The following is a 22,383-nucleotide window of genomic DNA, read 5'->3' on the forward strand; positions in this document are numbered from 1 at the left end:
ACACCTCTGCTGCTGCCTGGCCAACCTGGGATTATGATTAACAGTCATGTCTCATATCAACATGAACCAATAAAGAGAGCGCATGTTATTCCCAAATCCTAGTTTTTTCAATCTTGACCATTAACTTGACATAAAGCTCCTAAATATCACATATTAAGAAGTAGCATAAAGATGCTATTTTAACCTACTCATCTACCTGCTTGGATTAACCAGGTTTCAAAAGCTGTGCAATTTTTTTTAAAAATACTTAACTAAATCCAATTAATTCATTAAATTTCAGGAACATGTCCAAGACAAACAGATTTGCTCCATCTAACTTGCACTGATACTAAAGTGAAGGAAGTTGCATCAGAGGCTGACCAAGCTCTGAAGGTAAAGACACAAGGAGTGGCCGCAACCTGATAACAGGTTTTACTGAGTTTTATATCACAGAATCAACACACCTTGGCTACACATATTTATTAGCTGCAATTCTGCAGCGGCTGGGTTAAGAAATTGATATCTATTGACCTGACACTCTCATTATCATCTTATAGTTTTTGTTCTTGATAGAGAATCTCCTTCCTGTCAGAAACATCTAAATAAAAGTTTAAAGAGGCTTGTCCTGCAGGCCTGAGATCTACTGGCAGCAGCATTTTGGCAACAGATTGGAAAAAAACTGTTGGTATTTTATGAATGGCCTCTCTAACAACGTACACAAATGTCCAGAGAGACTGCATTCAACTCGTAAACATGAGATTGTCATTAGCCAAAGCACTTTGTGAGTGAGGGATCCAGCGACTGAGGGTTATTACAGTAATTGTGGGATTATGCCCCCCCCCCCGACTGTTGTTTTTCCGGACTTTCAGGACTAACGGGCTGTGCTCTCATCTGCGGGACCTGCTGCTCTGTATTATAGCGCTGATCTGATCTGCTTGACAGATGACTGGGAGACATTAAATCCTTGTTAAGTGCTGGAGCGGCACCAGGGTCAGGAGGAGGGGATTGACTGAAGGGTTACACTTTGGCTGGCTGCAGATTGGCAGGATGATGTTGATGGCCACAGAGTGAGAAGTGACCTATTTTTTTTTTCTTTCGCTTAATAGAAAACAGAGTTTGATGAAGGTCCTGCCCATACATGGAAGATGCCCAGTACAACCCCAGTTTAATCCCAGTCTGATCTGATGGTTACGTTTGTGTAAAATAGACTTTCGTTGTGTTTAATGAACTCCAGCAAAAATTTGAAATGAATTTAAGGAGGGCCGCTACACTTTGGCCAATGTCTTTTGGAGGAAGAATAGTAATGATAATTGGTCATGTACCTGCACTTCAAGGTAGATAAACCTTGAAGCGCAAAATAAAGTGCAGAAATGAGAAGTCTGGAAAATCAAAGTTGAAATAAAATGTGAAGGCTGTTGGAATGTTAGCCAACTGACTACCTATACAGTAAATATCCCTTTCATGCATAGTGGTCACTACAGTGGATGGCTATTCAAAGCTGTTCTCTTGTATCTGCCTGTGTTTTGTTGTTATAGTTGCATATCAGTCAACACAGTGGATGCTTGTGATCATCCCATACACTGCTACCGATTGGCCAGTCATGGGGAGTTGCTATTTTTATTTTTATTTGTTATTTGAATGTAATTAACAGAATCAGGATTAGTAATATTAGCAGTAGTGACAGTCGATCTGAGGATGCAATATCATTTTCTGTTACTGGTGTGTTAAATACACATTACTCTGGTTAAAAAGTCAAATGCATGGTGTCCAGCTGAGTGGACATATTTGTAACTCCATGAAAAATAGATTTATAAACAAAAATTTAATTGCATTTTTTTTTCTTGCCTAAAGAGAAATAAAAACATTCAGAAAAAAAAAAATCTTGACTAAGGTTCTCATAATTCATGCATGAAAGGGTTAAAGACATAAAAGAAAGGAGTAGTAACTGTAAACTAAAGTTTTTTGGGAATTTGTGCTAAAGTTGAACTGAGTTTTGTTGTGAATCTAAATGTGTAAGTTGGTTATATCTAATAATATTATTTTGCTTCATCCTGCATTAACCTGTACAAGTCAGGCAGTACATATGCACTTACTGATTGATGTGATGTGTGTGAACTCTTTCCTCAGTGCAATAAAAGTCATTAAAACGCCTACACTCTCATTTGCACTGACTTACCAACTCATCACAGAGCACTTCTAAGTAATGACTACTTTTATTATCTATGATTAATGCATTAATTAGCTGGTCTAAATTATCAGAAAAAAAAAAGCCTAACATCATGACTCAAGGCAACTTGGGGCACCTGAAATAGAAGGGATGCATAAATGTTCATCCACTTTCTTCTACTTTTCGAATTCGGGGTCGCAGCAGGGCTGGAGCCTGTTCCAGCTGTCATAGGGCAAGAGGTGGGGTACACCCAGGACAGGTCACCAGTCTGTTGCAGGGATAACAGAGAGAAACAGACGACCATTCACAGTCACAATCACACCTGATGCAAACATGCCAACTCCACAGAGAAAGGCCACAGGTAGGATTCAATCACAGGATCTTCTTGCTTATCCCCGCACCACTGCGCTGCCCACAAAAAGTGTCTTGTAGTGTAATTTAATTTAATTTAATCCAGTTTGCTGTGATGTAGAACAAGAAAACTTCAGAGTTGGGGAACATTTAAATCTGTGTTTAAGCTGTTAAGTAGCAAAATAAAAAGAAACTAGACAGAGGGAGCACAATCTTTATCAATGGGATACCCAAGCTTTACACGTATTACAAACCAATTTAACATATATTCATTTTCTAACTTTTTTGCCTATGTACTTGTTACTATAATACATTATAAAACTAGAAGCACTGAGCACAAACCTCCGCCAAGGCCATAGGGTCACTGACGCTGTAATACGTGTATCTAAATACTGTTAAGTAATCTTTCATCTTTCCCAGACAACAATAACCCCCTATCCCACAATAGTGAAGAATCCTTAAAAAAATTCCTGGATCCAGATCGTGATCCGGATCACCGCCACCGAAGTCCGTTCATAACTTTTAGAGTAATCCTGCTGACAAACAAACAAACAGACAGACAAACAAACCAACGTGACCGAAAACATAACCTCCTTGGCGGAGGTAATAATAAAGTTGAGATACAAGGTTTTAAATGACAATTTTCTAGATTTTATGCCCTCTGTTCCTAAACCTCTAAACTATAGAGAGAGCAGTACCAGAACAATAACAAAAGAAGCAACACAGAATTTCAGAGAATAAGTAGGGTAATCAATACTGTCCATTGGATTCCAGCTAACTGATGGTGAACATTTGTTTCAGAGGGCAGCCAGTTTTTCAACGTGAGATGTTCATTAATCATTTCCACTGTACTGCTAGCTAGCAACTAGATAAATCTGCTAAAGCATAAGTGTGTCCATAGTGGTGCCACCAATCTTAGAGTTTACATTCTGAATCCTGAATGGACAGTAAGAAGCACAGATGGCATCTAGTGCCAGTGCTGATGCACAAGCATCTGAATATTTCTAAACCCACATGCAGCTTTAGCATCAGTGACTCTCTGACTATTAATGAATGAAATTCAGGAACTGCAACCTCAGTGAGGGTTAACGCCAGAGGTTTGGCTTTCCAGCAGTGGCAGCATATTTAGCTCTTCCCCACAGGTTCTGGGATCACAAGGACTAAATGTCCAGTCTGTCTCCATCAAAACAACTGTGTCCCTTTCTCCCCCTCCAGCAGCGGGAAAGCCATTCACCCAATCCAAACACCAGGTCTTTAAATCGTCTAGCTGAAACTCAGCTTAAAAGAGGGATTGGAAATTCAGCCAGCGGCGGCCAGTAAGAGCTTTACACAGAGAGACAGACAAATTCCACCTCATACACCCACCAGCACATGGCCTCAAAGACCTGATTTGGATCAATATCCTGTTTGGAAGAGTGACACTCGCCAGTCCGGCACGTGTCCAGTAACAGTAGCATTGCTGAGAAGCGACGCAAAATGTGATTGCTCTGAACCAAAAACAGCATCTTAAATCAGCAAAGGAGAGCTAAGGCAGGAGCTGTAGTAAGTTGCTTGGTGACAGTTGCTAAGTCACCACTGGTTTCTGTCTCAGGTCTTTTTAAGGTCTGGACCCAGGGACTTTCAACTGCGGTGAACATGTTGTCCTTAGTTTACAATGTCAACAGCTTTCAGACAAATTACTCTGAAATTTAATGGTGGCTAAACTAAGCTGGTGAATATCACACATATTAGAAGAAAATTAATCAGGGCAGCAGAAACAATCATTCAGGAACAAGAGAGATAAAGTCAGGAAGTAAAACAACAAGAGACATTTTAATCATCATGGCTGATGGCTCATGGAAATCAGTAGAAAATCTGTATTTCAAATTCTTAAAATATTTCATTTCATATTTAATTAGAAATTACTATTCAAGCAGTGTAAATACTGTGTATTTCTGGGTCTAATTCAGTACGTGCAGCCTCAATCATGGAGAAGACTGCTGACTTGAGAATTGTCCATATTAAGATAACTGACAACCTCCACAAGGAGGGTAAGTCAGAGAAGGCCATTGCTGAAAAAGCTGGCTGTTCACAGATTGTGGCATCGAAGCATGTTAATGGAAAGTTCACTGGAAGGGAAAAGTGTGGTAGGAAAAGATGCATAAGTAACAGGAGTAACTGTGGCCTTGAGAGGATTGTCAATAAAAATTCAAGAACTGGAGAGGGCTTCACTAAGAGCTGACTGAGCCTGATGAGACAGCCCATCATGCATCAACATCTTTAAGGAAGGACCTACAGCTGTCATATTTCTAATATCAACCCACTCCTGAAACAGAGAGTGTCAGAAGCAGAACTGGACTGTTGCTCAATGGTCCAAAGTCCTCTTTCCATTTAATTTGGAAATCAAGGTGCTAGAGTATGAAGGAAGAGTGGAAAGGTGCAGAACCCAAGATGTTAGCCAACTTGCCTGACCTGAACCCCACGGAGAACCTACAGGGAAGATGAGAAAAACCCAAACCAAAAATACAGATGAGCTGAAGGCTGCTATCAAAGCAACCTGAGCTTCAGTGCCACCTAAGCAGTCCCATACGCTGATCATGTCTATACTACACCACATTGATGCAGTAATTTGTGGTGAAGGAGCTCCAAACAAGTACTGACTTTATAAATGAACATAGTTTGTAGAAGTTGGATATTTCGGTAAATCTGGTTTTTTTGTTGTTTTTTTTTTATTGACCTCAGGAAAAATTTTAACAATATGAACTACTGGCATTCTGATTTTCACTTTACATTAAATGAATATAGAATATATGACAGTTTGCTTTTTTAAATGAAAGTACAGAACAAGAGACCTGTTGGCCTACAGAGCTCCGCTGTCAAATGTTTTACTTGTACAATATTTGATATATTGGAATGGAAACTAATTTGGCTGTAGGTCAACCATCATTGAGCAGATACGTGCTTTTTTATTTTTTATAAACTTTGAAAATTTGTAAAAAATAAAAATAAAAAATAAATAAAATAAAAATAAAGAAGTAAAAAACTTGAAAATCTGTTTGCAGCATTCTGAAGACCTTTGACCAGTGAATGCTGATACTAAGTTTCAGAAGAATTGGCCAACAAAATAAGGGCGGAGTAGTGAATGAAGTTAAACATCATGTACAGTATTTCTTGAAAATTTTAAATTAAAAAAAAAAAAAAGTCAAAAATCAGAAATTCATCTACAGTATTTTGAATAGATTTGCCCAATCAATAGTTGTACCAAGAAAGATTCAGACAATAAAGTAGTGATTGAAATTAAACATGAATGTACTGTTTATCTTCAAAATTTCAAAAATTAAGTTAAAAATTAAATAAAATAAAATAAAAATCGAAAACCCGTCTTTTTTCATTACATTCTATTTTTTTGAGGAGCACTAATATACTAAGACAATTGTTTATAATACGGCATGATACTGTATCTGTGTACATCTTGGCTCCTTATCTACAACCTGGATGTCCCTAAACCAATCACAGCCAGGTACCTGAACATTATGGTTAGCATACATTCAGTTACACAAACAACTAAATAAGCTGCAGTCTTGAACAGCATTTAGTCACCATATTCTAGTGTTGATATGCTTCACTGAATTCCTACAGAGCATCTGTATGTATTACTAAAAATATCAACATTTGGCAATAGTGTACATTACCAATAATTGTATTGCAGGAGGCAGCGACACAATACTTTATAATATGAAAGTTTTTTCTCATGCCTAACCCTGAATGGGTCACAAATTGGAAAAGTTACTGTGGTCATGAGGTCTGTCATTTTTAAGAAAAAAGGTGAGGGAAAGACCATTGGTTTATAGCTCCAGAAACACTCATATTTTCCTGTTTCCTTATATAAAATCCACTTTGGCCTCTGAGATTTTCATATCCAAAACCGACGAGCTTCCGGAGGGCCTACATTTGATACCAAAATGACATAATTAATATACTGCCCAACATGCAATGTTCATATGAGGCTGAATCCTGGCATAGGAAATGCTCTAGCTGTTTCAGTTTCCATTGTGTCCACAGAATAACAGCAGGTGTGTGCGTAATCGTCCAACTGTCATATGCATAACAGAAAAGTTTATCATCCCAGAGACCCATTTATTATACAACAAAGTTGCTTAACAATCACGCACTGTGGTGATCCTTGAATAAATGATAATTGCACTGTTTGCGCAAAGGCATACATTGTATTGGGGCTCAGTCAATCTGACAGACACAGACAGAAATCGTATGTGAATTCTGGGCGTGCACGCACACACACACACACACACACACACACACACAGAAATTACATGCTGTAACTCCCACACAGCAGCTTTGTGTGAAGAGCATGAACAGACCAGTGTTATCCAAAATAATAGACTGAACAGATCGCAGTATGGCCCACATCTAAAATCCAGCAGATTCCCTCGACAGTAACGTGTGTGGTCATTACATAACAAATTCTGATATTAAAGCATGACATCGGAGGCCAGAGATGCTTTGCCCTTCCCCTGAGGTGGGGGGTGGGGTCATCCCCAGATGGCATACTCACTATGCGAACTGCTGTAAACAAATTCTTTTGAATGGAAAACACATTCTCTCCATTCACTGGGCACACCACAAAAACATAAATCCTACCACAGTAAATATTCCTCTCTTGCACAGCTGTATCCATAGTACATAAACCTGTATTTTATATGAAGCTCATTCTCCAGCAAGAATTTTTCAATCGCTTACTAATGTTCAACATTTGTGAATCATTTATGTTTATTTTATATGATTTCACTGTGAATTATTTAGCATAAATAAAGAAAAGATGAAAACTTTAGGACAAGACAGAATCTCATGAACACTAATTTTAAAACTCGTGGAAACCGAAAGCCAGCAGTTTAACATGCAGCAGTGGCGAAGCGTTATTCATACTTCATTATAAAAGGCTGAGAAAGTCCAGAGCACATGAAGACTTTCACGTAGAAAGCTGTATGAGTGTAAGGCCCACTACAAAGGGTTGAGTCTGTTGTTTACTGGGTTGCGTGACAGATGGTGGTCTGGAAGGCAAAAGTGATGTTGTTTCGTGCGTGATCGAGGTAGGGGTCAGAGAAGGTGTGTGTTTCACCAGAGAAATGTCTCCACTGCATGAGCTCGGACATGCTGAGATGCTTCTGTGCCGCCCCCTTACGGTCACCTAGACGACCGAGCTGGCAGGGCCTCTCGGAAACCGGTGCCTCCTCCTTCTCTGTGATGGCTGAAAACGAAGACAAGGATGTAATGAACCACGATTTTCAGTCTTTTCACGCTCTGCTATCAATGTGTTCAGCCTACCGTTGAGTGTACCCTCCATGCTGCAGCTACAGTTCAGCAGGTCATGAGTTAGACAGGGCGTGTCCGTCAGGCTGAAAAGATCTTGCAGTTCACTGGTGGAGAAACTTGTGTGCTCTGCGCCTTTCCCCATGTCAACCACAGTTCCAGAAAGCCCCTGTTTGGACACCTGTCGCTGAAATATACGCTCCTCAATGGTGCCTGCGAGGAAGTAACACAGACTCAGACATAAAACTTTAAATCATTGCTGATATGGTGGATTTTTTTTGTTTGTTCATTATTTGTATCTATGCATTCTTGCCTGCAGTAAGAAGACGGTAGATGTGCACAGTCTTCTTCTGTCCATCTCTCCACACCCGAGCCATGGCCTGGACACAGAAGAGAAAGAAAAGCTGCAGTGGAGGATAACGCACATGTATTCAGTGCCATCTGGTGGATTTGGATGTACTGTACACGAAGGCGCCTTCACACTTGTTCAATTTATTTTGTTGGCACCAAGCAGCAACCTCTGGAACTTAAACATTGGGCCAGCAGTGAAGCGCCAAACGCTGCCATTTCTGGATTGGCTGCTTAAGGCAAGCTCCAAAAGTGAATCAATTCTCATAAATTTCCATATTAAAAATGCCTAATTTCAGAGATAAAATGAACACATTCATTAAGTGATGAAGAAAAAAAAAACCAACAACTGTACAGAGGGGATGATTATTTTAATAACTCCCTTATTTGAACTTTATTAAGGATATGGCTGCTTTAGGTGACATGCCAAAGCTGACACAGGCTTCACCTCATCTAATTTGAGTTAATGAACTGAACCTCCCAGTTCTGTTTGTGGTGTTGGTGTCTTGGAGCATTTAATGCAATTATCTGACAATTAATATGGTAGTTAAATGTACTGGAAAACCATCCAAGAATTTGTTTTCCAGTTTTGGTGAGTGAAATTCTTGTATATTATAAGTGTGTTACTTAGTGGGTGTCTGTGTTTGTGCGATACATCCATACAGTCTTGTTAGTGTTAGGTGATAACTTAGCACTCTCCCCTCTGGTTCAAAAATGGTAACATTTGGCTCAAAAAAGAAACAAGAAACCCCACGGCAGTGGGCAAATTAAAAATCAATGCTTCAAAACAGAACTTCACAAACCAAAGCATGCTGTCAGTGTCATGGTTGCTCTGTCCATCTTTTATATACAGTCCATGATGAATAACAATTAAAAAACAAAACAAAAACAACAAAAATGTTAGATTTTTTACTACCAAGAACCATGAGTATGAAGTCACACTGATAGACTTACAGAAAGTCATACATCTTCTTGTTTTACCTCCATATAACAAACAGCCAACACAAGAGTCCCATCAGCAGCTTTCACACTGGACTGAAGAAACTAAACCAAACTGGTTAAAGTACCAGACCTTTTTTAAAAAAGGTAGGTATGAAAATACCCTGATATCATGTGCGTGTGTAAGACAGAAGAGACTATAACCAACAGCAGCTAGGTCAAAGTCGAGTTTTTGAAATTTTGAACCTTTTAGACTACTATTGTGTGCATTTTACCTGAATGTCATTGGCAGGGTTCCAGTCAATGTCGTATAGCACCAGGTGGGAAGCACCGATTAGATTAAGCCCGACCCCACCTGCTTTAGAGCTCAGCAGAAACAGGAAGCTCTGAGAATAGGGACTGTTGAAACTGTCGACCAGTCGCTGCCTCTGGTTTGTGGGGGTATGTCCATCCAGTCGACAGAAGGTGTAGCCCATGTGTACACACAGGTCCTGGAGCAAGTCTAGTGTCTGAGTGTAGTTTGATACTACGACCACCCTGCGGATGTACACGTACTGTGAGATGTGACGCTTCACACATACAGTAAAAAAAATAAGCTCACGATGATGCAAACACTCAATTGTGGCTCAGCCTCACACAGACACACACCTGTCTGAAGGGCTGAGCTGCCTAATGGCATTGAGCAGGTCTGAAAGAACCAGCAGTTTTCCAGAGTCAGCAATGTTGAATCCTCCTGAAGAATAGGATTCTGGGAAGAGATCTGCCAGGCCGTCATATAATGAACTCTCCACAGAGCCAGCATCTGTCCTCTCCTGCCAACAGAATAACCCACGCTCACAGTTAGGACTGGGATTCATTCATACTTACAGTTTCCACTATGATGACACGTTTCTGTCCCCCAGCCAGCTCACAAAAGAGCATAACCTTGACTGTGCCGTGGAGCAGACCGGGATGGTTGCAGAGCTTTTTCAGTGCAGTGATGCAGGCCAAATGTGTGTGGGTTTGAGTGGAGTTCTGAAGGCAGGCCCTGAAGACTCTGTGGCAGAGGAGGTGCTTGTACAGTTCTCGCTGCAGAGGGGATGGCTCGCAGAACAACGTCCAGTCGAGGCGAGGAGGCAGGTAGCGGTTGATGATTTCCTGCGTTCGTCTCAAGATGAACATGTCAGTCAGACGAGAGAGCTCAGCTGCTCGCTCATCTCCCAAAACTCTTTCCTCCTGTTGGCAGAGGCAGATATAAGTTAAGGTTCGACACCAGAAAAAAAAAACGCTTTTATAACGACTACACAGGAACACGAAAGCAGAAAGAAAGAAATCACCTCTGTGCAGGAGGGCTGTCTGGAGCGTAGTATTGGCTCCTCATATACTTTTCTATAAGCAGTTGATGACCCCAGAATCCCTGGGTTAACAAACTCAATGATTGCATAGAACTCCTGCAGGTCGTTCTGTACTGGAGTACCTTCAAACCAAAAACACAACCTAATATAAACTCTCTGCAAGTAGTTGTAGCTGCCATTCAGAAACTGCTTAAAGATTTCAGTGTACCTGTAAGTATGACTCTGCGATTACACGTGAGGCTGCTGAGGGCTGAGGATGTTTTGATGCTGCTGTTCTTTAATCTGTGACCTTCATCACAGATTACAAGACCAAAATCAACTTTCTGTACCTGAAAACGGAAGGAAAATACAAAATAAAAGCACAATCATCAGAAAATTTCTTTGCAAAATTCACACTTGACTGTGAGACACCAGGTGAACATACCTGCTCCAGGCAGCGCAGCAGCATTTCATAGCTTATCACAAGAACGCTGTGCAGCGGGGACAAAACGAACTGCTCTATCCTGTGGTCCTAAACACATTTAAATTAAAAAAATTAATTACTTAATAAATGCTAGATTAAAGAAGTTAATTGAGCTGGTACTTGTTCTTGTTTTACACGAAAAGACATTAAGGAAAGACGCAGGTCAAAGTGGAATAAGATAATAAAGAAGAATCAAATAAGAAAGAAGAATTAATACGAAAATCCTGAAAATGCAGGCTTTAAATTATTTATGCTTTTTTTGTTTTGCTTTAACTTGGGATAGAAAGCTCATCCAAGGGTTGGATTCTACATTACAGCTATCTGTCAATCTGTGGGTTCAGTGTGACTTTTAAGTGGTTTTTGGCACTTAACACGTTACTTGTTGCTGTGTGCACTGACATAGAGAACAGATAATATGATATACATATGCACTAAAGCAGAATGAGTTTCCATTTAAGGAAATACCCCTGGCTTTACAAATAAAATCGCCTCTTTTCATGATAAACTGAACTTGAGGTCCTCAGAAACCTCTGTTCATATTCTACCATCCTGTTGTGTCATCCTTGTGAATATAAAGGAAGAAGAACCTGATCCACAGTGAAAACGCTGATCCTCTCACGACCCAGCCACTTGTTAAACTCTGCTGCCCAGTTCTGTACGAGGCTGCCAGGCGTAACCACAAGGACACGCTTAGCAACTGGCCTCCCACCATAAGGTCCCTGCTTCAGCAACGTCCAAGACAGCGCCACACTCTGGAGCGTCTTTCCCAGACCCATTTCATCAGCCAGGATAGCACCGTAGTGACCCACAGCTCTGAAGCACACACAAATATGATCCTTTAAGCAGACCAAGAAAGGCTGCAGGTACACATTAAGAGGTTCTTTACGCAGCAATTGATGACAACTGAACAGCACTGTCACCTCATGCCCATGACACACTCATAGAGGAAGAGCAGGCCATCTCTCTGGTGAGGTCGCAGGTGTGTGGTCAGGTGTGGGTCAAGTACAACATCGACCACAGGAAGTCCTGACTTGTTATTTAACCACTGGTGGTTGGCAGAGGGGCGAGGCATCACCAGTGCGTCTAAAAAAATATGAAATATTACCAAAATATAATAGAAAGCAAAAATATGTCTTATATCTAGATAAATTAGCAAAAACAAAAAAAGAGTATTAAATTAGTGGATCATCATACTCCAATTTTATCTGCATACCTGGAGCTAGGGGGTCATGGCGAGGTCTGCGGGCTTGTTCCCCCTCTGGTTTTGTTTCTGGGTGGCCCCCTCTGCCCACCATTGTTGGGGGGCAAAAAGGTTTGAATGCCAAGCGGCAAGAGGGTGGCGGAGCAGACTTTGAGTTTAACTCCATTCCCTCTGTTTGGACCTCCTGGAAACAACGCCCCCTGGCAAAGTCCTCAGCAGAGATGACCCCCATCACCTCCACCTCTTTCCCACCAATCATGAGAGTCTCTCCCTCAGACAGCGAGGACAGCTCTGACACTTTGTAGCCACTACCTACAGTTCACACATGCACACTTGTCAGGCTCAAGAAGAAAGCATCTAGTAATGGTCTACTTAGCTCTTTAGCATATTTTAATGTTTTAGAAGTAAGCTTCAGTTCAATATGCAAATTATGAAGTTTCTTTAAATTTTGAGTATTTGATTATTTTCCAGAAAGTTTCCTGACTCCAAACAGGCTGTTGAGGGTGACTATGCGCATAACCACAATTAGTATGCATGTAACCTACTTTAACCTATTTTTAACCATTTGAAAAACAAACAAAATAATTTAAGCTTGAGTAAATTAAATGTCACTTAAAACATACATTTTAATCACAGTCCTTTTCCTTTCATGGAAGGCCAAAAACTCTTTGTGCACAGGTCTTGATTCACCCCTAATTTCTTTATATATTACTACAAAATGGGAAATAGTTGCAGTTAGTTGCTTCTTCTTTTGTCCTCCACTTGTCCAGCTTCCTCAGATTTTTGTAAGGACACACTGCACACCATACTGAGATATGCCAAGTTTTTAGCTATAGCTCTTTGGGAAGCACCTTGTTGGTGCAAAAATGCTTTTTTATGCCTGTCAAACCGTGTTATCTTTGGCATTTTTTATAGAGTCAACTAAAGAAATGGGAACAAATGGCGTGTTTTGCAACAGATTGCTGGTAACAAAGTACCTCAAATTGTTTCTTTGCTAAGTTGTCTATTATGTGTAGACAGAACACAGGTTCAGCCCTTGAGTTAGGTGCCTTTTTTATGCCTGAATGATTCATAGGTTAGCATAAAGTGGCTTAATAAACAAAGAATCATTCTGTTGCCAAATAGTCAGGCACAGGGGCTGCACTGAAAATGAGTGAAAAAGCAGCCAATGTCCAAAGAAAGATCTTCAGGAAGCCTGGAGAAATATTGCTCAAGACCACTTTAAAAAATTCCAAGAAAATCTGAGCCCTTGGAAGCAAAATACAAAGAAATGAGGGGTGGCTCAAGACAGTACTATATTAATTACTTAGGACTGTCAGTTGTCATTTTAAATACAAACTGCAGATAGAATTAAATTCTGATTCACAGAGGTGTCTGCCTCACCCTTTCCGATATCCTTCCCCTCCATGTCTTTAAGAGTGACTGTGCGTCCTCTTGTCACCAGGACTGCGTCTCCCTCCCAGCGCTTATGTTTCTTCTTGCTGGCCTTACACCACACCACACTGAAGTAACGCGCCCCGTCCTGACTGCAGCCAGAGTCTGAGCCTGCAGGAGGCTGAGGGGTTTGGGGAGACCCAGGAGGACCATCATTCACTCCTGTAACACAAAGACATAAAACAAAGTGAAATCCACCAGATATATACAGAGGTTAATCAGCAGAGGTCACTGTTGCATCAAGCTTTTAACCAGAAAAACATCTACACGCTATTGGTGCCTCAACCTACCATGGAAACAAAATACAACATGTACATGACATGCACAAGGCTGAAACTGTTAGCACCATGAAAACAGCGAATGTCAGCTGATGTGGTTGCCACATGACTTTTTATTAACCTCTAGAACAAGGATTAAAGATCTACAAAAGTGGAACATCTGACTTGCAATAAACACGTGGCCAGAGGAAAAATGAACCTTTTTTTTTTTTTTTTTTTTAATAGAAACACATGAACATACAGACCAACAGTAAATGAAACGGACAACACTCGTATAACAACAGTACAATACAATCAATGTTGAACTCACAATAAATAGCAGTAACATCAAAAACTATTACCACCCCTCCCTTCTTTTGTTCACACAACATGCCATCAGTTCAGAGATCACCAAGAGGGGATTACTAAAACATTTTTGACTCATTTTCAGCTTTATTCTGTGAAGTTGCCATTATGAGAATAACACATTAAGGCCTTCAAAAGTTTACCTTGTGCTTCAGTCCTGGTATCTCTGAAATTTGCTACTATAGTGCTCTCATGTGGTGACGTAAATGGTTTTCTTATGAAGTCTACAAAATGAAAAAAAAAAAAAAAACAGCTATAAAAACTGTTTTGATACCCAAAACCCATCCCCACTCTACAGATGACAGAATAGGTGGAAATTCTCTTTAAAAAGAATGAGCAAAACAACACTCCCACTGACATGAACTCTTAACCTTCATATTTTTTCAACAATCTCAGACAATAAAGATCATTAACACCTTGCTGACGCTCCTGTAATTAGAGACTGGTGGCAGATGTAGACAGGAGCAGCACCAGTGAGGTACATTATCAGTCAATACTACAAATATTCCCTTCCAAAATTTGGAACTGTATCCATTTTGGCCTGTCACAGTGTTACCGATATGAGCTTGTCGCCACTTCTGTTGAGTACTCAAGAGAACGATGATGCTTTTTAAACACTGACGAGCACAAAGAAAGACGGATGGCAACAGAAGCTGGCATTATCCTGCAGGAAGTAAACACATTATCCACGTCTGTACGAGGCACTATGTTTCCAAAAGAAATTCAAGTTCTGAAACTGAGCTAAAAAAAATCCCAAAACAGAAGATTTTTGTTCCAAACTCCTCAGAGCCTCTCCCTTTCTCACAGTAACCACTGACGTGCGTGTTGATACTTGTTATAGAGGAATCGGCAGTCCGTGTCTCAGTCGGGCTGCCTTCAGTTTCTCTACTTTGATCTTGGCTCGCAGCAGTTCTTCCTCCAGTTCCTGCTTCCTCTTCAACCCCTCTCTCTTCTCCTCCAGGTACAGGGCAACCTTCTTGTGATTGGCCAACACCAGTTCGTGCTCCTCTTTGGCCAGGTGCAGAGGTCGAAACCTGTCCGGCTCGTGGTGAGGGTAGATGTCGTTGGGGTAGAGCTCATGCCGTAAGGGCAGCGGCGAGGTGGAGAGAGGAATGTTAACAGAAGAAGGAGCTGGAGATAAGGATGCTTCATAATCCTGGATGCTGCCCAAGTCCTGCTCTCCCTCTCGCTCCTGGCTTCCTTCCAGCTGAGGTCCTGTGTGTGTTGGGAGGATGGGAAGGTCTGGCGGTGGTTTTACATCCTCTTCAGCATCCAGCTGGACCACCTCATGGGGGATACTTGGGACAGCTGCGGAGTAATCCTGAAGTCCAGCCAGAGAGGAGCTGCTGCCAGGATGTTCGATGGGAGAGTTGTGCTTGCTGTATATTAATCTACAAATGGGAAAACAGGATAAAAAAAACAAAAAAGACAAAAAAAAACAAAAACAAGTGAGCCTGGAGTGCTTAAGCAGCATCTAATGGGTGTCTACATCTTGTTTATATGAAGTGTGGTGAAAGCTTTGCAGGTGATAAATCAATCAAAGGATTAGGTGAGTGATCAGAGTAAATTAGAGTGAGTGAAAAGAAATTAAAGGATTTGGCAACAAGTCTTGCTGGTTACAACCTTGCATGTGTGTGTGTTTCTGATGCCACGCATATGGCATTAATGGGATTCAGATTTCTAATTGTAATGACTACCTTATTCTAAATACTTATTTAATGTTTTTGTTGTTCTCTGTGTACTCTCTTAATGTGGCATCAGGATATTCATCATCATCTTCATTTGTCTTTTTGTAGTGCTGAGAACTTGAGCTAAATAATTATTTGGGAGCCAAGTTTGTGATAGAATTACGATATGAAACCAGACTTGTGTATTTTACTGATGAGCAACCAGTAAACGATGGCAGGTCATACAGTATTCTCCTCCTGAGCCTGACAGTGTACAGCGAGTGAGTAATCTGATTGGGTTTGGGAACATGAACAGCAGCTCCTCCTCTCCCTCTTGTATGTCTGTGCTCCCTAAACTCTCATATGACTTGTGTTATCGTTTCCTTTATCCTTTATGTGTGTGTCTATTCTCGTAAGTGCAACTGTACCTGCGCAGCGCCTGGTCCTTTTCGTGTATGGGCACATGGTGAAACAGGTGAGGGATCATCTCCATAATTCTCCTGGTTGGCTCGGAGATGCTCGCTCTGTACTCTGGCTGGGCGTGTCTCCGCTGCATCACTTCCTGCTTGGCTGACTCCTTCAGTCTCTTGTAGAGGGTCCGGAGGCCCTGAGCTGTGCGATGGGGTCTGTCCCCTCCCAAGGCGTTGTACTGTTCGGCAACAGTGTCCCAGCACTTGTTCTTGTCCACGATGACCGCGTGCTTATTGGTGTGCTCCTCCAGGATGCGGATGTGAGGCCGGACCAGCTTCAACAGGTCCAGCTTCTCAGAGAGGGTGAAGTTTGAGGAGCGGGCCTTACCCACCATACTGGACAAAAACACAGAGCTGGATGCCATCTCGTAGCATAGCGGGCTCACGCAGACCAAGTCTGGTCTATGGCTGTCACCCTTCAGTAGTGTGGCTCCTCACTCTTCCCACCTGTCTTTTTTCAGCCCCTGCTGCTCTCTTCTCTTGGTCCACGGTGACACACTAACACTGGTCTAACTCCCATACATGTCACATTTCCCCCTTCGTCTTCTTCCTCTCCAAATCAAACATAGGCTATGTCTAACAAGTGCATGGATTCTCACACCACTCCTGGACTCCCTCTCAGCTACGTTGCACAACAAAAACAGGCTGTGCAGCACACAATAAGAATCAGGCTTAACTAGGCCAGCCTCGTTTAGGCCCCCGCCTACCGCGGAGGGCTTTGGATGAATTCCTCCCAGCTTAGGCTGACGTAGCTAAGCCGCTTAAGCCCAGCCCGACCTACTTACAGCTCGGTCTCTCTAAACCCCAAACCAAGCACAGCACAGAGCACAGCAGAGACACACTGTCTCTACAGTATGACAAAGGGAGTGCTGCAGAGGGACTGTGCCCTCCACACATGTGGCACAACAGTTTGCAAACAGTACACTGTAGGCTGTTAAAGTATCACATGTCTAATTTCCTAAAGTGAGTGATGCTTTGAATCAGCGCCGGCTTAACTAACTGGGTGGGGGGAGGGGTTTGTGAGCGCGCTGCGCACGCCCGTGGAAGCTGCGCTTCTGGCCGTGGTTCAGTGTAGTGAATGCAGACCAGAAATGCCAGCTCCGCGGTGCAAGCGGCGGCTCCATTGATTAAAATACGGCTGCGGGGCGCGCGCAAAAACAGCGCCAGAGCCAGCGTAGAAAAGCGCGCGCGAGCGCCCTGCGCGTTCTCGGGAAGGAAAACAGAGGCACTAGTTGCTCTTGAAGGAGGAGGTGACGCGAGCGGCGGTGGCTCACTGATCCTAAGCACGGTCCCAATCTGGCCGGCGCTGCCCCGCTAATTTACATAATGCTGGACCTGCCGTCAACAGCCTCCGCCCGCCCGGTTTAACATCCATTCTGTGTGTGTGCGTTATTATTAGACTGTGGGGACGATTACTGGTTATTTATATAAATGTTTGCTGCTTGATGATATCTCCCTGTTGCAGCCACTGCACGGGGTTTGCTCAAGTTACGGTTTGCAGTATAACAATGAATTTGCTGCATGTAGGGCACATCATCAGGAATGATCGCTATTGCGGTGATGATGATGATGATGATGCGCAGCGCCAGTATTATAAACTGCATGCAGTGGCCAATACTGGCAAATTCTCTTGTAGAGCCTACCGTGCCCCACTTTACACAGCAAAAATGAAAAAGTTTCAGATCTTGATTGATGCATTCAAGATGGGCAACTGCAAGCCTAATGTCTGTGACTAGTCAGGTGCCTACCTTTAATGTTGTGTGTCAATTAATTGATTATAAAAATGTAGTCATAATGGCTTCATCAGCATATTAATGTTGTTTGTTGAAATACTGGAACAATTTCCTGTTTGCGTTCTAATCACTGCCCGTCTTTGTGTTGTCTTTACTATTTCTCATTTTGTACTGATATGGACTAGTGTCTGAAAATGTTCTCATTTCACCACAACTAAATGTGACAGCAGTATCAGGACAGCTGTTGTGTGGCTGTAATTACAAAGTGGAGTGCGCCTCAAGTGAAGATACAGCAAAGTTTTGCGTTGAAGGTGATAACATTTACATCGTCTCCATCCTGCCTCCAAAAAGGCAGCAGAATCATCAGGAAGTAAGTTTATAATTTACACATTAATATGCACGATGCTTTTTGCCTAAGAAAAAAGGATTTATAAACCATAATGACTAGAAAGTGGAAGGGACAGACAGGACTGAGCATCAGCATTCCTGACATGTACCTCCAATCATCACAGTGCACCTACACACTTTAATGTTTCACAAACACTAGTTATAAAACATTATTATGTATAATCTGCATTAATGTATCAAAAATTAAAAACCTTTTGCAAAGCGAGAACTATACAGTGAGATTTGTGTATGCTGTTAAAAATACCAGATTTAAAAAAAAAAGAGCTTATCTGAGGATAAATATTTGTAGGCTCATAGCCCTGTATGATAAAACAAGTATAACAGCGGTTGTTAATTAACAACATAACATGCCATTAACACTGAAGTGTGCGAGTGTTGTATATTTCTATGTCCCGCTGTGATATTTAATCTTTGCTTCTCCTCCAACTTTTCATAGCGTTGATGTGGGGTCATCTATGACTCCAGAAGTGGGTGTGTTTTTGTTTGTTTGTTTTTAAAGATTGTAGGCTTTGATTTTATTGTTTATCCTTCTAATCACTACACAGAAATGTTTTGCAATGAACCAAGACTAGCATACCCTGCATATATTTACTGCTGCAGAAGCCTTAAGGCTAACCCTCTTTAATTAATGACATTAGGTTAAAGAAACTGTACAGGTATGATAAACACAAATAGAGTGTTCAGGTATATTCAGGTATAACATATAAGGGAGCCCATAGCTTGGTCACTTGAGGGTTAATGAAATAGAAACAAGTGTTTCAGTAGAACTTTAAAGTCTAAACTACCCAGATCTAATGAGGCATCAGGTATACTGCATGGTGAGGCTTACATTGTCTTTGTAACATACGGGCTTAATTGGTTTAGCTTTTAAACTCACCTGGATTTAACTCGGCACTAGTTAGAAGTCTTGTTTTGATTTAGGAGTTATCCAGCTTACATAACAGCCTGTAACAGCCACATGATTTTGTTCCAGGTTTTTCTCATTTTCACAATGTCTTTTCTCTTCATCTCCTCAAGGAGAGGAGAGGGCTTGCTGAATTAGCTTTGAGCAAGGCCGCACAGGTGTATTCCTCACAGAAGTCTTAACCAGTGAAAAGAGTGTGAGTCACAGCTGGAATATTTAATTTGTTGTACAATTCTACCTAAAATTCTGATAAACTATTAAAACACTAGTAACCCTACTAACTCAGTGATCACACTGTCTATCCTTCATTATTTGTGGACAATGTTGTGCCTGTCTGACTAAGATCAAGAATAGAGTGGCATACAGATGATGCAGCTGTTTCACATGACACTGCTTTAAAATGATGGCTCCAAATCAAGGCTGTCTCATTTTGTTAAAGGCCCGTTGCCTCGACTCCTTTCTTCTTGAGTCTCGTCCTCACATCCTATGCTCATGTTTCAGGTCGGAGGGACTAAGAAGTACAGAGAGGAGGCAAGGAAAAGAGAAGGCGGCACAAACAGAGAAAAAAGAAGAGGAGTATGTTTCTTACCTGCTGCTTTACAGTCTTCAGCAAAGTCTCCTGATCCAGGGTTTTGATGCTCTGCCTCTTCCTCATTTTCCTTACTCTCAGTTGCACTGAGAACACGAGCCAGAGCCTTTGACGAGGCTGGGGCAGCTTTGGGCTGGATGTTACCTTCCGTTTTATTACTTGCAGCTGGTGCTGCAAGACTTCTCTGGAGCTGCAAGATAAGATAAAGAGGAAAGAGAATTCATAATATGAGGAAGTGTAGGGAAAAATAAAGGAGAAAACTAAAATCAAGATCATAAATACTGAGGATTTCAAGACTGTAGGAAAAAAAACTTACTTTATCCAGCACATTGCCTAAACCAAGGTTAGGGGTCAGAGGCTTGGATTCAGCCACGGAAAATGAAGTAGAGGCTCCAGGTGGCACAAATCGAGGCTTTTTCACTGCGTTACCCAAAAGCTGGCTGGGAGCTCCTGAGCGCCGCATTCTTCTATGTCCTAAAGACACAAAGAAATGGTTATAAACATAATAACGGTCATTATTTGGTTTTTCTAAGCACATTATTGCACCAGTTTAATCAGTGACTCAGAAAAACTATATTCTGAAATCTAAATTGTCAACCTGCTTCACAAATGAATTCAGTATAGTGAAATGTATTTGTTACACCATGGGTTGCAATGTGCCTGTGCAGGTTCTCAGTCATCAGGTCATAGTGTTCTCTGGAGTTTGAAAAAAGGCGACTGGACTTCTTTTTGTTTCTTGAAGACGTTTCACAATGTCTTTTCTCTTCATCTGTCATCTCTTCACCTCTGACCCGAAAGGTTTCTTCAGTTCTCAAACCAAATGGTGGAGAGACCCATGTATTTAAACCCCAGTGGGCGTAGTCCCCTGGAGGTGGTTATGACCCTCTGTTGTTCATGTGCATAATCACATGCGCCAAGGTGTGAAAGGAGGATCGGTGGTTTCAGATTAAACCAATTTGGGACTTCGCTCCATTGTTTGACCTATTGAGGTCACTGGAACAAAAGTGTGAATGGGGGTTGAGACGTCTAGGAAGGGAGGCTTTCGGATGAGAGGTGAAACGTCTTCAAGAAACAAAAAATGAGTCCAGTTGCCTTTTTTTCAAGCTCCAGAGACATGGGGTGCAATCTCCTGTTTTTCAGTGTCTCATCCGGTAATACTTTTGCATTTGACCTTCGCACTGGTCAACACTGGTAGCTTTAGACCAGGGGTTTTCAAGCTGTCTGTGGCCATCACACTAAAGAGTAAGCCCAAATTTCACAGGACATCTATATTCATCATATGTAGAAAATAGCCTTTTATGTCATCTGGAGTGGCATTAATGACAATTATGGTTGTTTGGTCAGATGAAGGCACTTCTGAGGATGATACCTACATACAGTATTTTTCCCTGAAATAATACCCTTCCTTCCAAACAATCAAACTTACATTTTTGCTACCTATGGTTCAGATCCATTTTTTTTTTCTTCCTTACAGAAGGCAAAGTTTCCCTCAGAAGAGCCCTTTGGCTTCCAAAGCACCATGTTAACATTAGCAAATGATGCACTCAGGCCAAGTTTGGTTTTGAAGCTATATGAGGGGTAGTTTCCTCCTGACAGTTTTTCTTTTCTTTAAGTGGTTTTCTGTGATTTTTTTTTTTTTTTACACAAATTATCAGTTTTACGTCTTCGCAATATATCAGGACATTTGATGTGCACTAATGTAGGAAAATTCAGAAATTAATTTTTAATGCAGTTTACAACAAAGCATAATGCTTTATGCCATTTTCCTCTCTAATACATGATCACCACTTATTACAGATGGTTTAGTATTTTGTGCGTGGTTTCATATCACGAAAAAGTCATTTTAAAAACTCTCATTAATTCTAATAAGTTTAAAAACTTCATCGGACACATGTGCGAAAAGCCGTCTTGTTAGGTCACCACAAAAGCAACTCCAATACAGTTTTTTCCTTTTTCCCCTTTTCCTTTTATGTCACCCGGTTCTGGTAGCTGACGGACCTTTGACCATATTTGCATATAAAAATAAAAATCTGCATTGGATAAACTGGGAGACATATCAAGACTAATATAACCTACTCAGTCCTCAGTACTCAGCCAACTATCTATCTGAAGGCTTTCCAGCCTGCTTACATTGAAATAACAGAAAATATCAGGATGATTTCTAGACGGAGACGTCAACCTGTTACACAGCCAGCTATAGCTAACACGCTAGCATAACAAAGAAGATAGCACGGTTGGAAGTCTATATTACACTTTATTATCAAGTTAGATAACGTGCCAACGTGTTATACATACCCAGAGGCGCTAAAAGCTAGGTGAAAACACCTGACATCACAAACTTTAAATCGATTATGACAGAAACCTTCTTCTTTTTCCTCTTCAGTAACTAGCATCGGTTCAGTTTCTCCCGCTGAACAGTTTGAAGAATCTGATTGGTTGAACTACTGCGAACGGGCGTGTCTAAAA

At 41.4% G+C, this 22,383-nt stretch overlaps 1 protein-coding gene across 2 annotated transcripts; it reads right to left on the reverse strand.

The window, feature by feature from the left end:
* Positions 1–5,771: 5,771 nt before the first annotated feature.
* rad54b (RAD54 homolog B) lies at positions 5,772–22,341 on the reverse strand. Of its 2 annotated transcripts, XM_030750780.1 has the most exons (16): positions 22,213–22,341; positions 20,234–20,391; positions 19,918–20,107; positions 13,473–13,685; positions 12,102–12,401; positions 11,809–11,971; positions 11,476–11,701; positions 10,850–10,936; positions 10,634–10,754; positions 10,408–10,547; positions 10,016–10,306; positions 9,740–9,903; positions 9,367–9,628; positions 8,118–8,184; positions 7,820–8,017; positions 5,772–7,742 (listed from the first exon to the last, which is right to left on the reverse strand). In XM_030750780.1, the coding sequence occupies exons 2-16, from the start codon at positions 20,378–20,380 to the stop codon at positions 7,519–7,521; spliced, it is 2,793 nt and encodes a 930-aa protein (XP_030606640.1). In that variant the 5' UTR covers positions 20,381–20,391; positions 22,213–22,341; the 3' UTR covers positions 5,772–7,518. The 2 variants fall into 2 exon arrangements, with proteins under 2 accessions (XP_030606640.1, XP_030606641.1); XM_030750781.1 differs by lacking the exons at positions 19,918–20,107; positions 20,234–20,391; positions 22,213–22,341 and adding an exon at positions 16,242–16,404 and having other exon boundaries at positions 5,773–7,742.
* Positions 22,342–22,383: the final 42 nt, after the last annotated feature.

This window comes from Archocentrus centrarchus, chromosome 16, assembly GCF_007364275.1.
Source record: "Archocentrus centrarchus isolate MPI-CPG fArcCen1 chromosome 16, fArcCen1, whole genome shotgun sequence".
In the NCBI taxonomy this organism is placed as follows: domain Eukaryota; kingdom Metazoa; phylum Chordata; class Actinopteri; order Cichliformes; family Cichlidae; genus Archocentrus; species Archocentrus centrarchus.

Excerpts from the sequence above, each read along its gene's own strand:
- rad54b (XM_030750780.1), bottom strand. The coding sequence starts at position 20,380 with ATGCGGCGCTCAGGAGCTCCCAGCCAGCTTTTGGGTAACGCAGTGAAA. Across the intron at positions 13,686-19,917 it reads TGAAGACTGTAAAGCAGCAG|GAGTGAATGATGGTCCTCCT; the intron begins GTAAGAAACATA and ends TTTGTGTTACAG. Across the intron at positions 7,743-7,819 it reads CATGGAGGGTACACTCAACG|CCATCACAGAGAAGGAGGAG; the intron begins GTAGGCTGAACA and ends CTTCGTTTTCAG.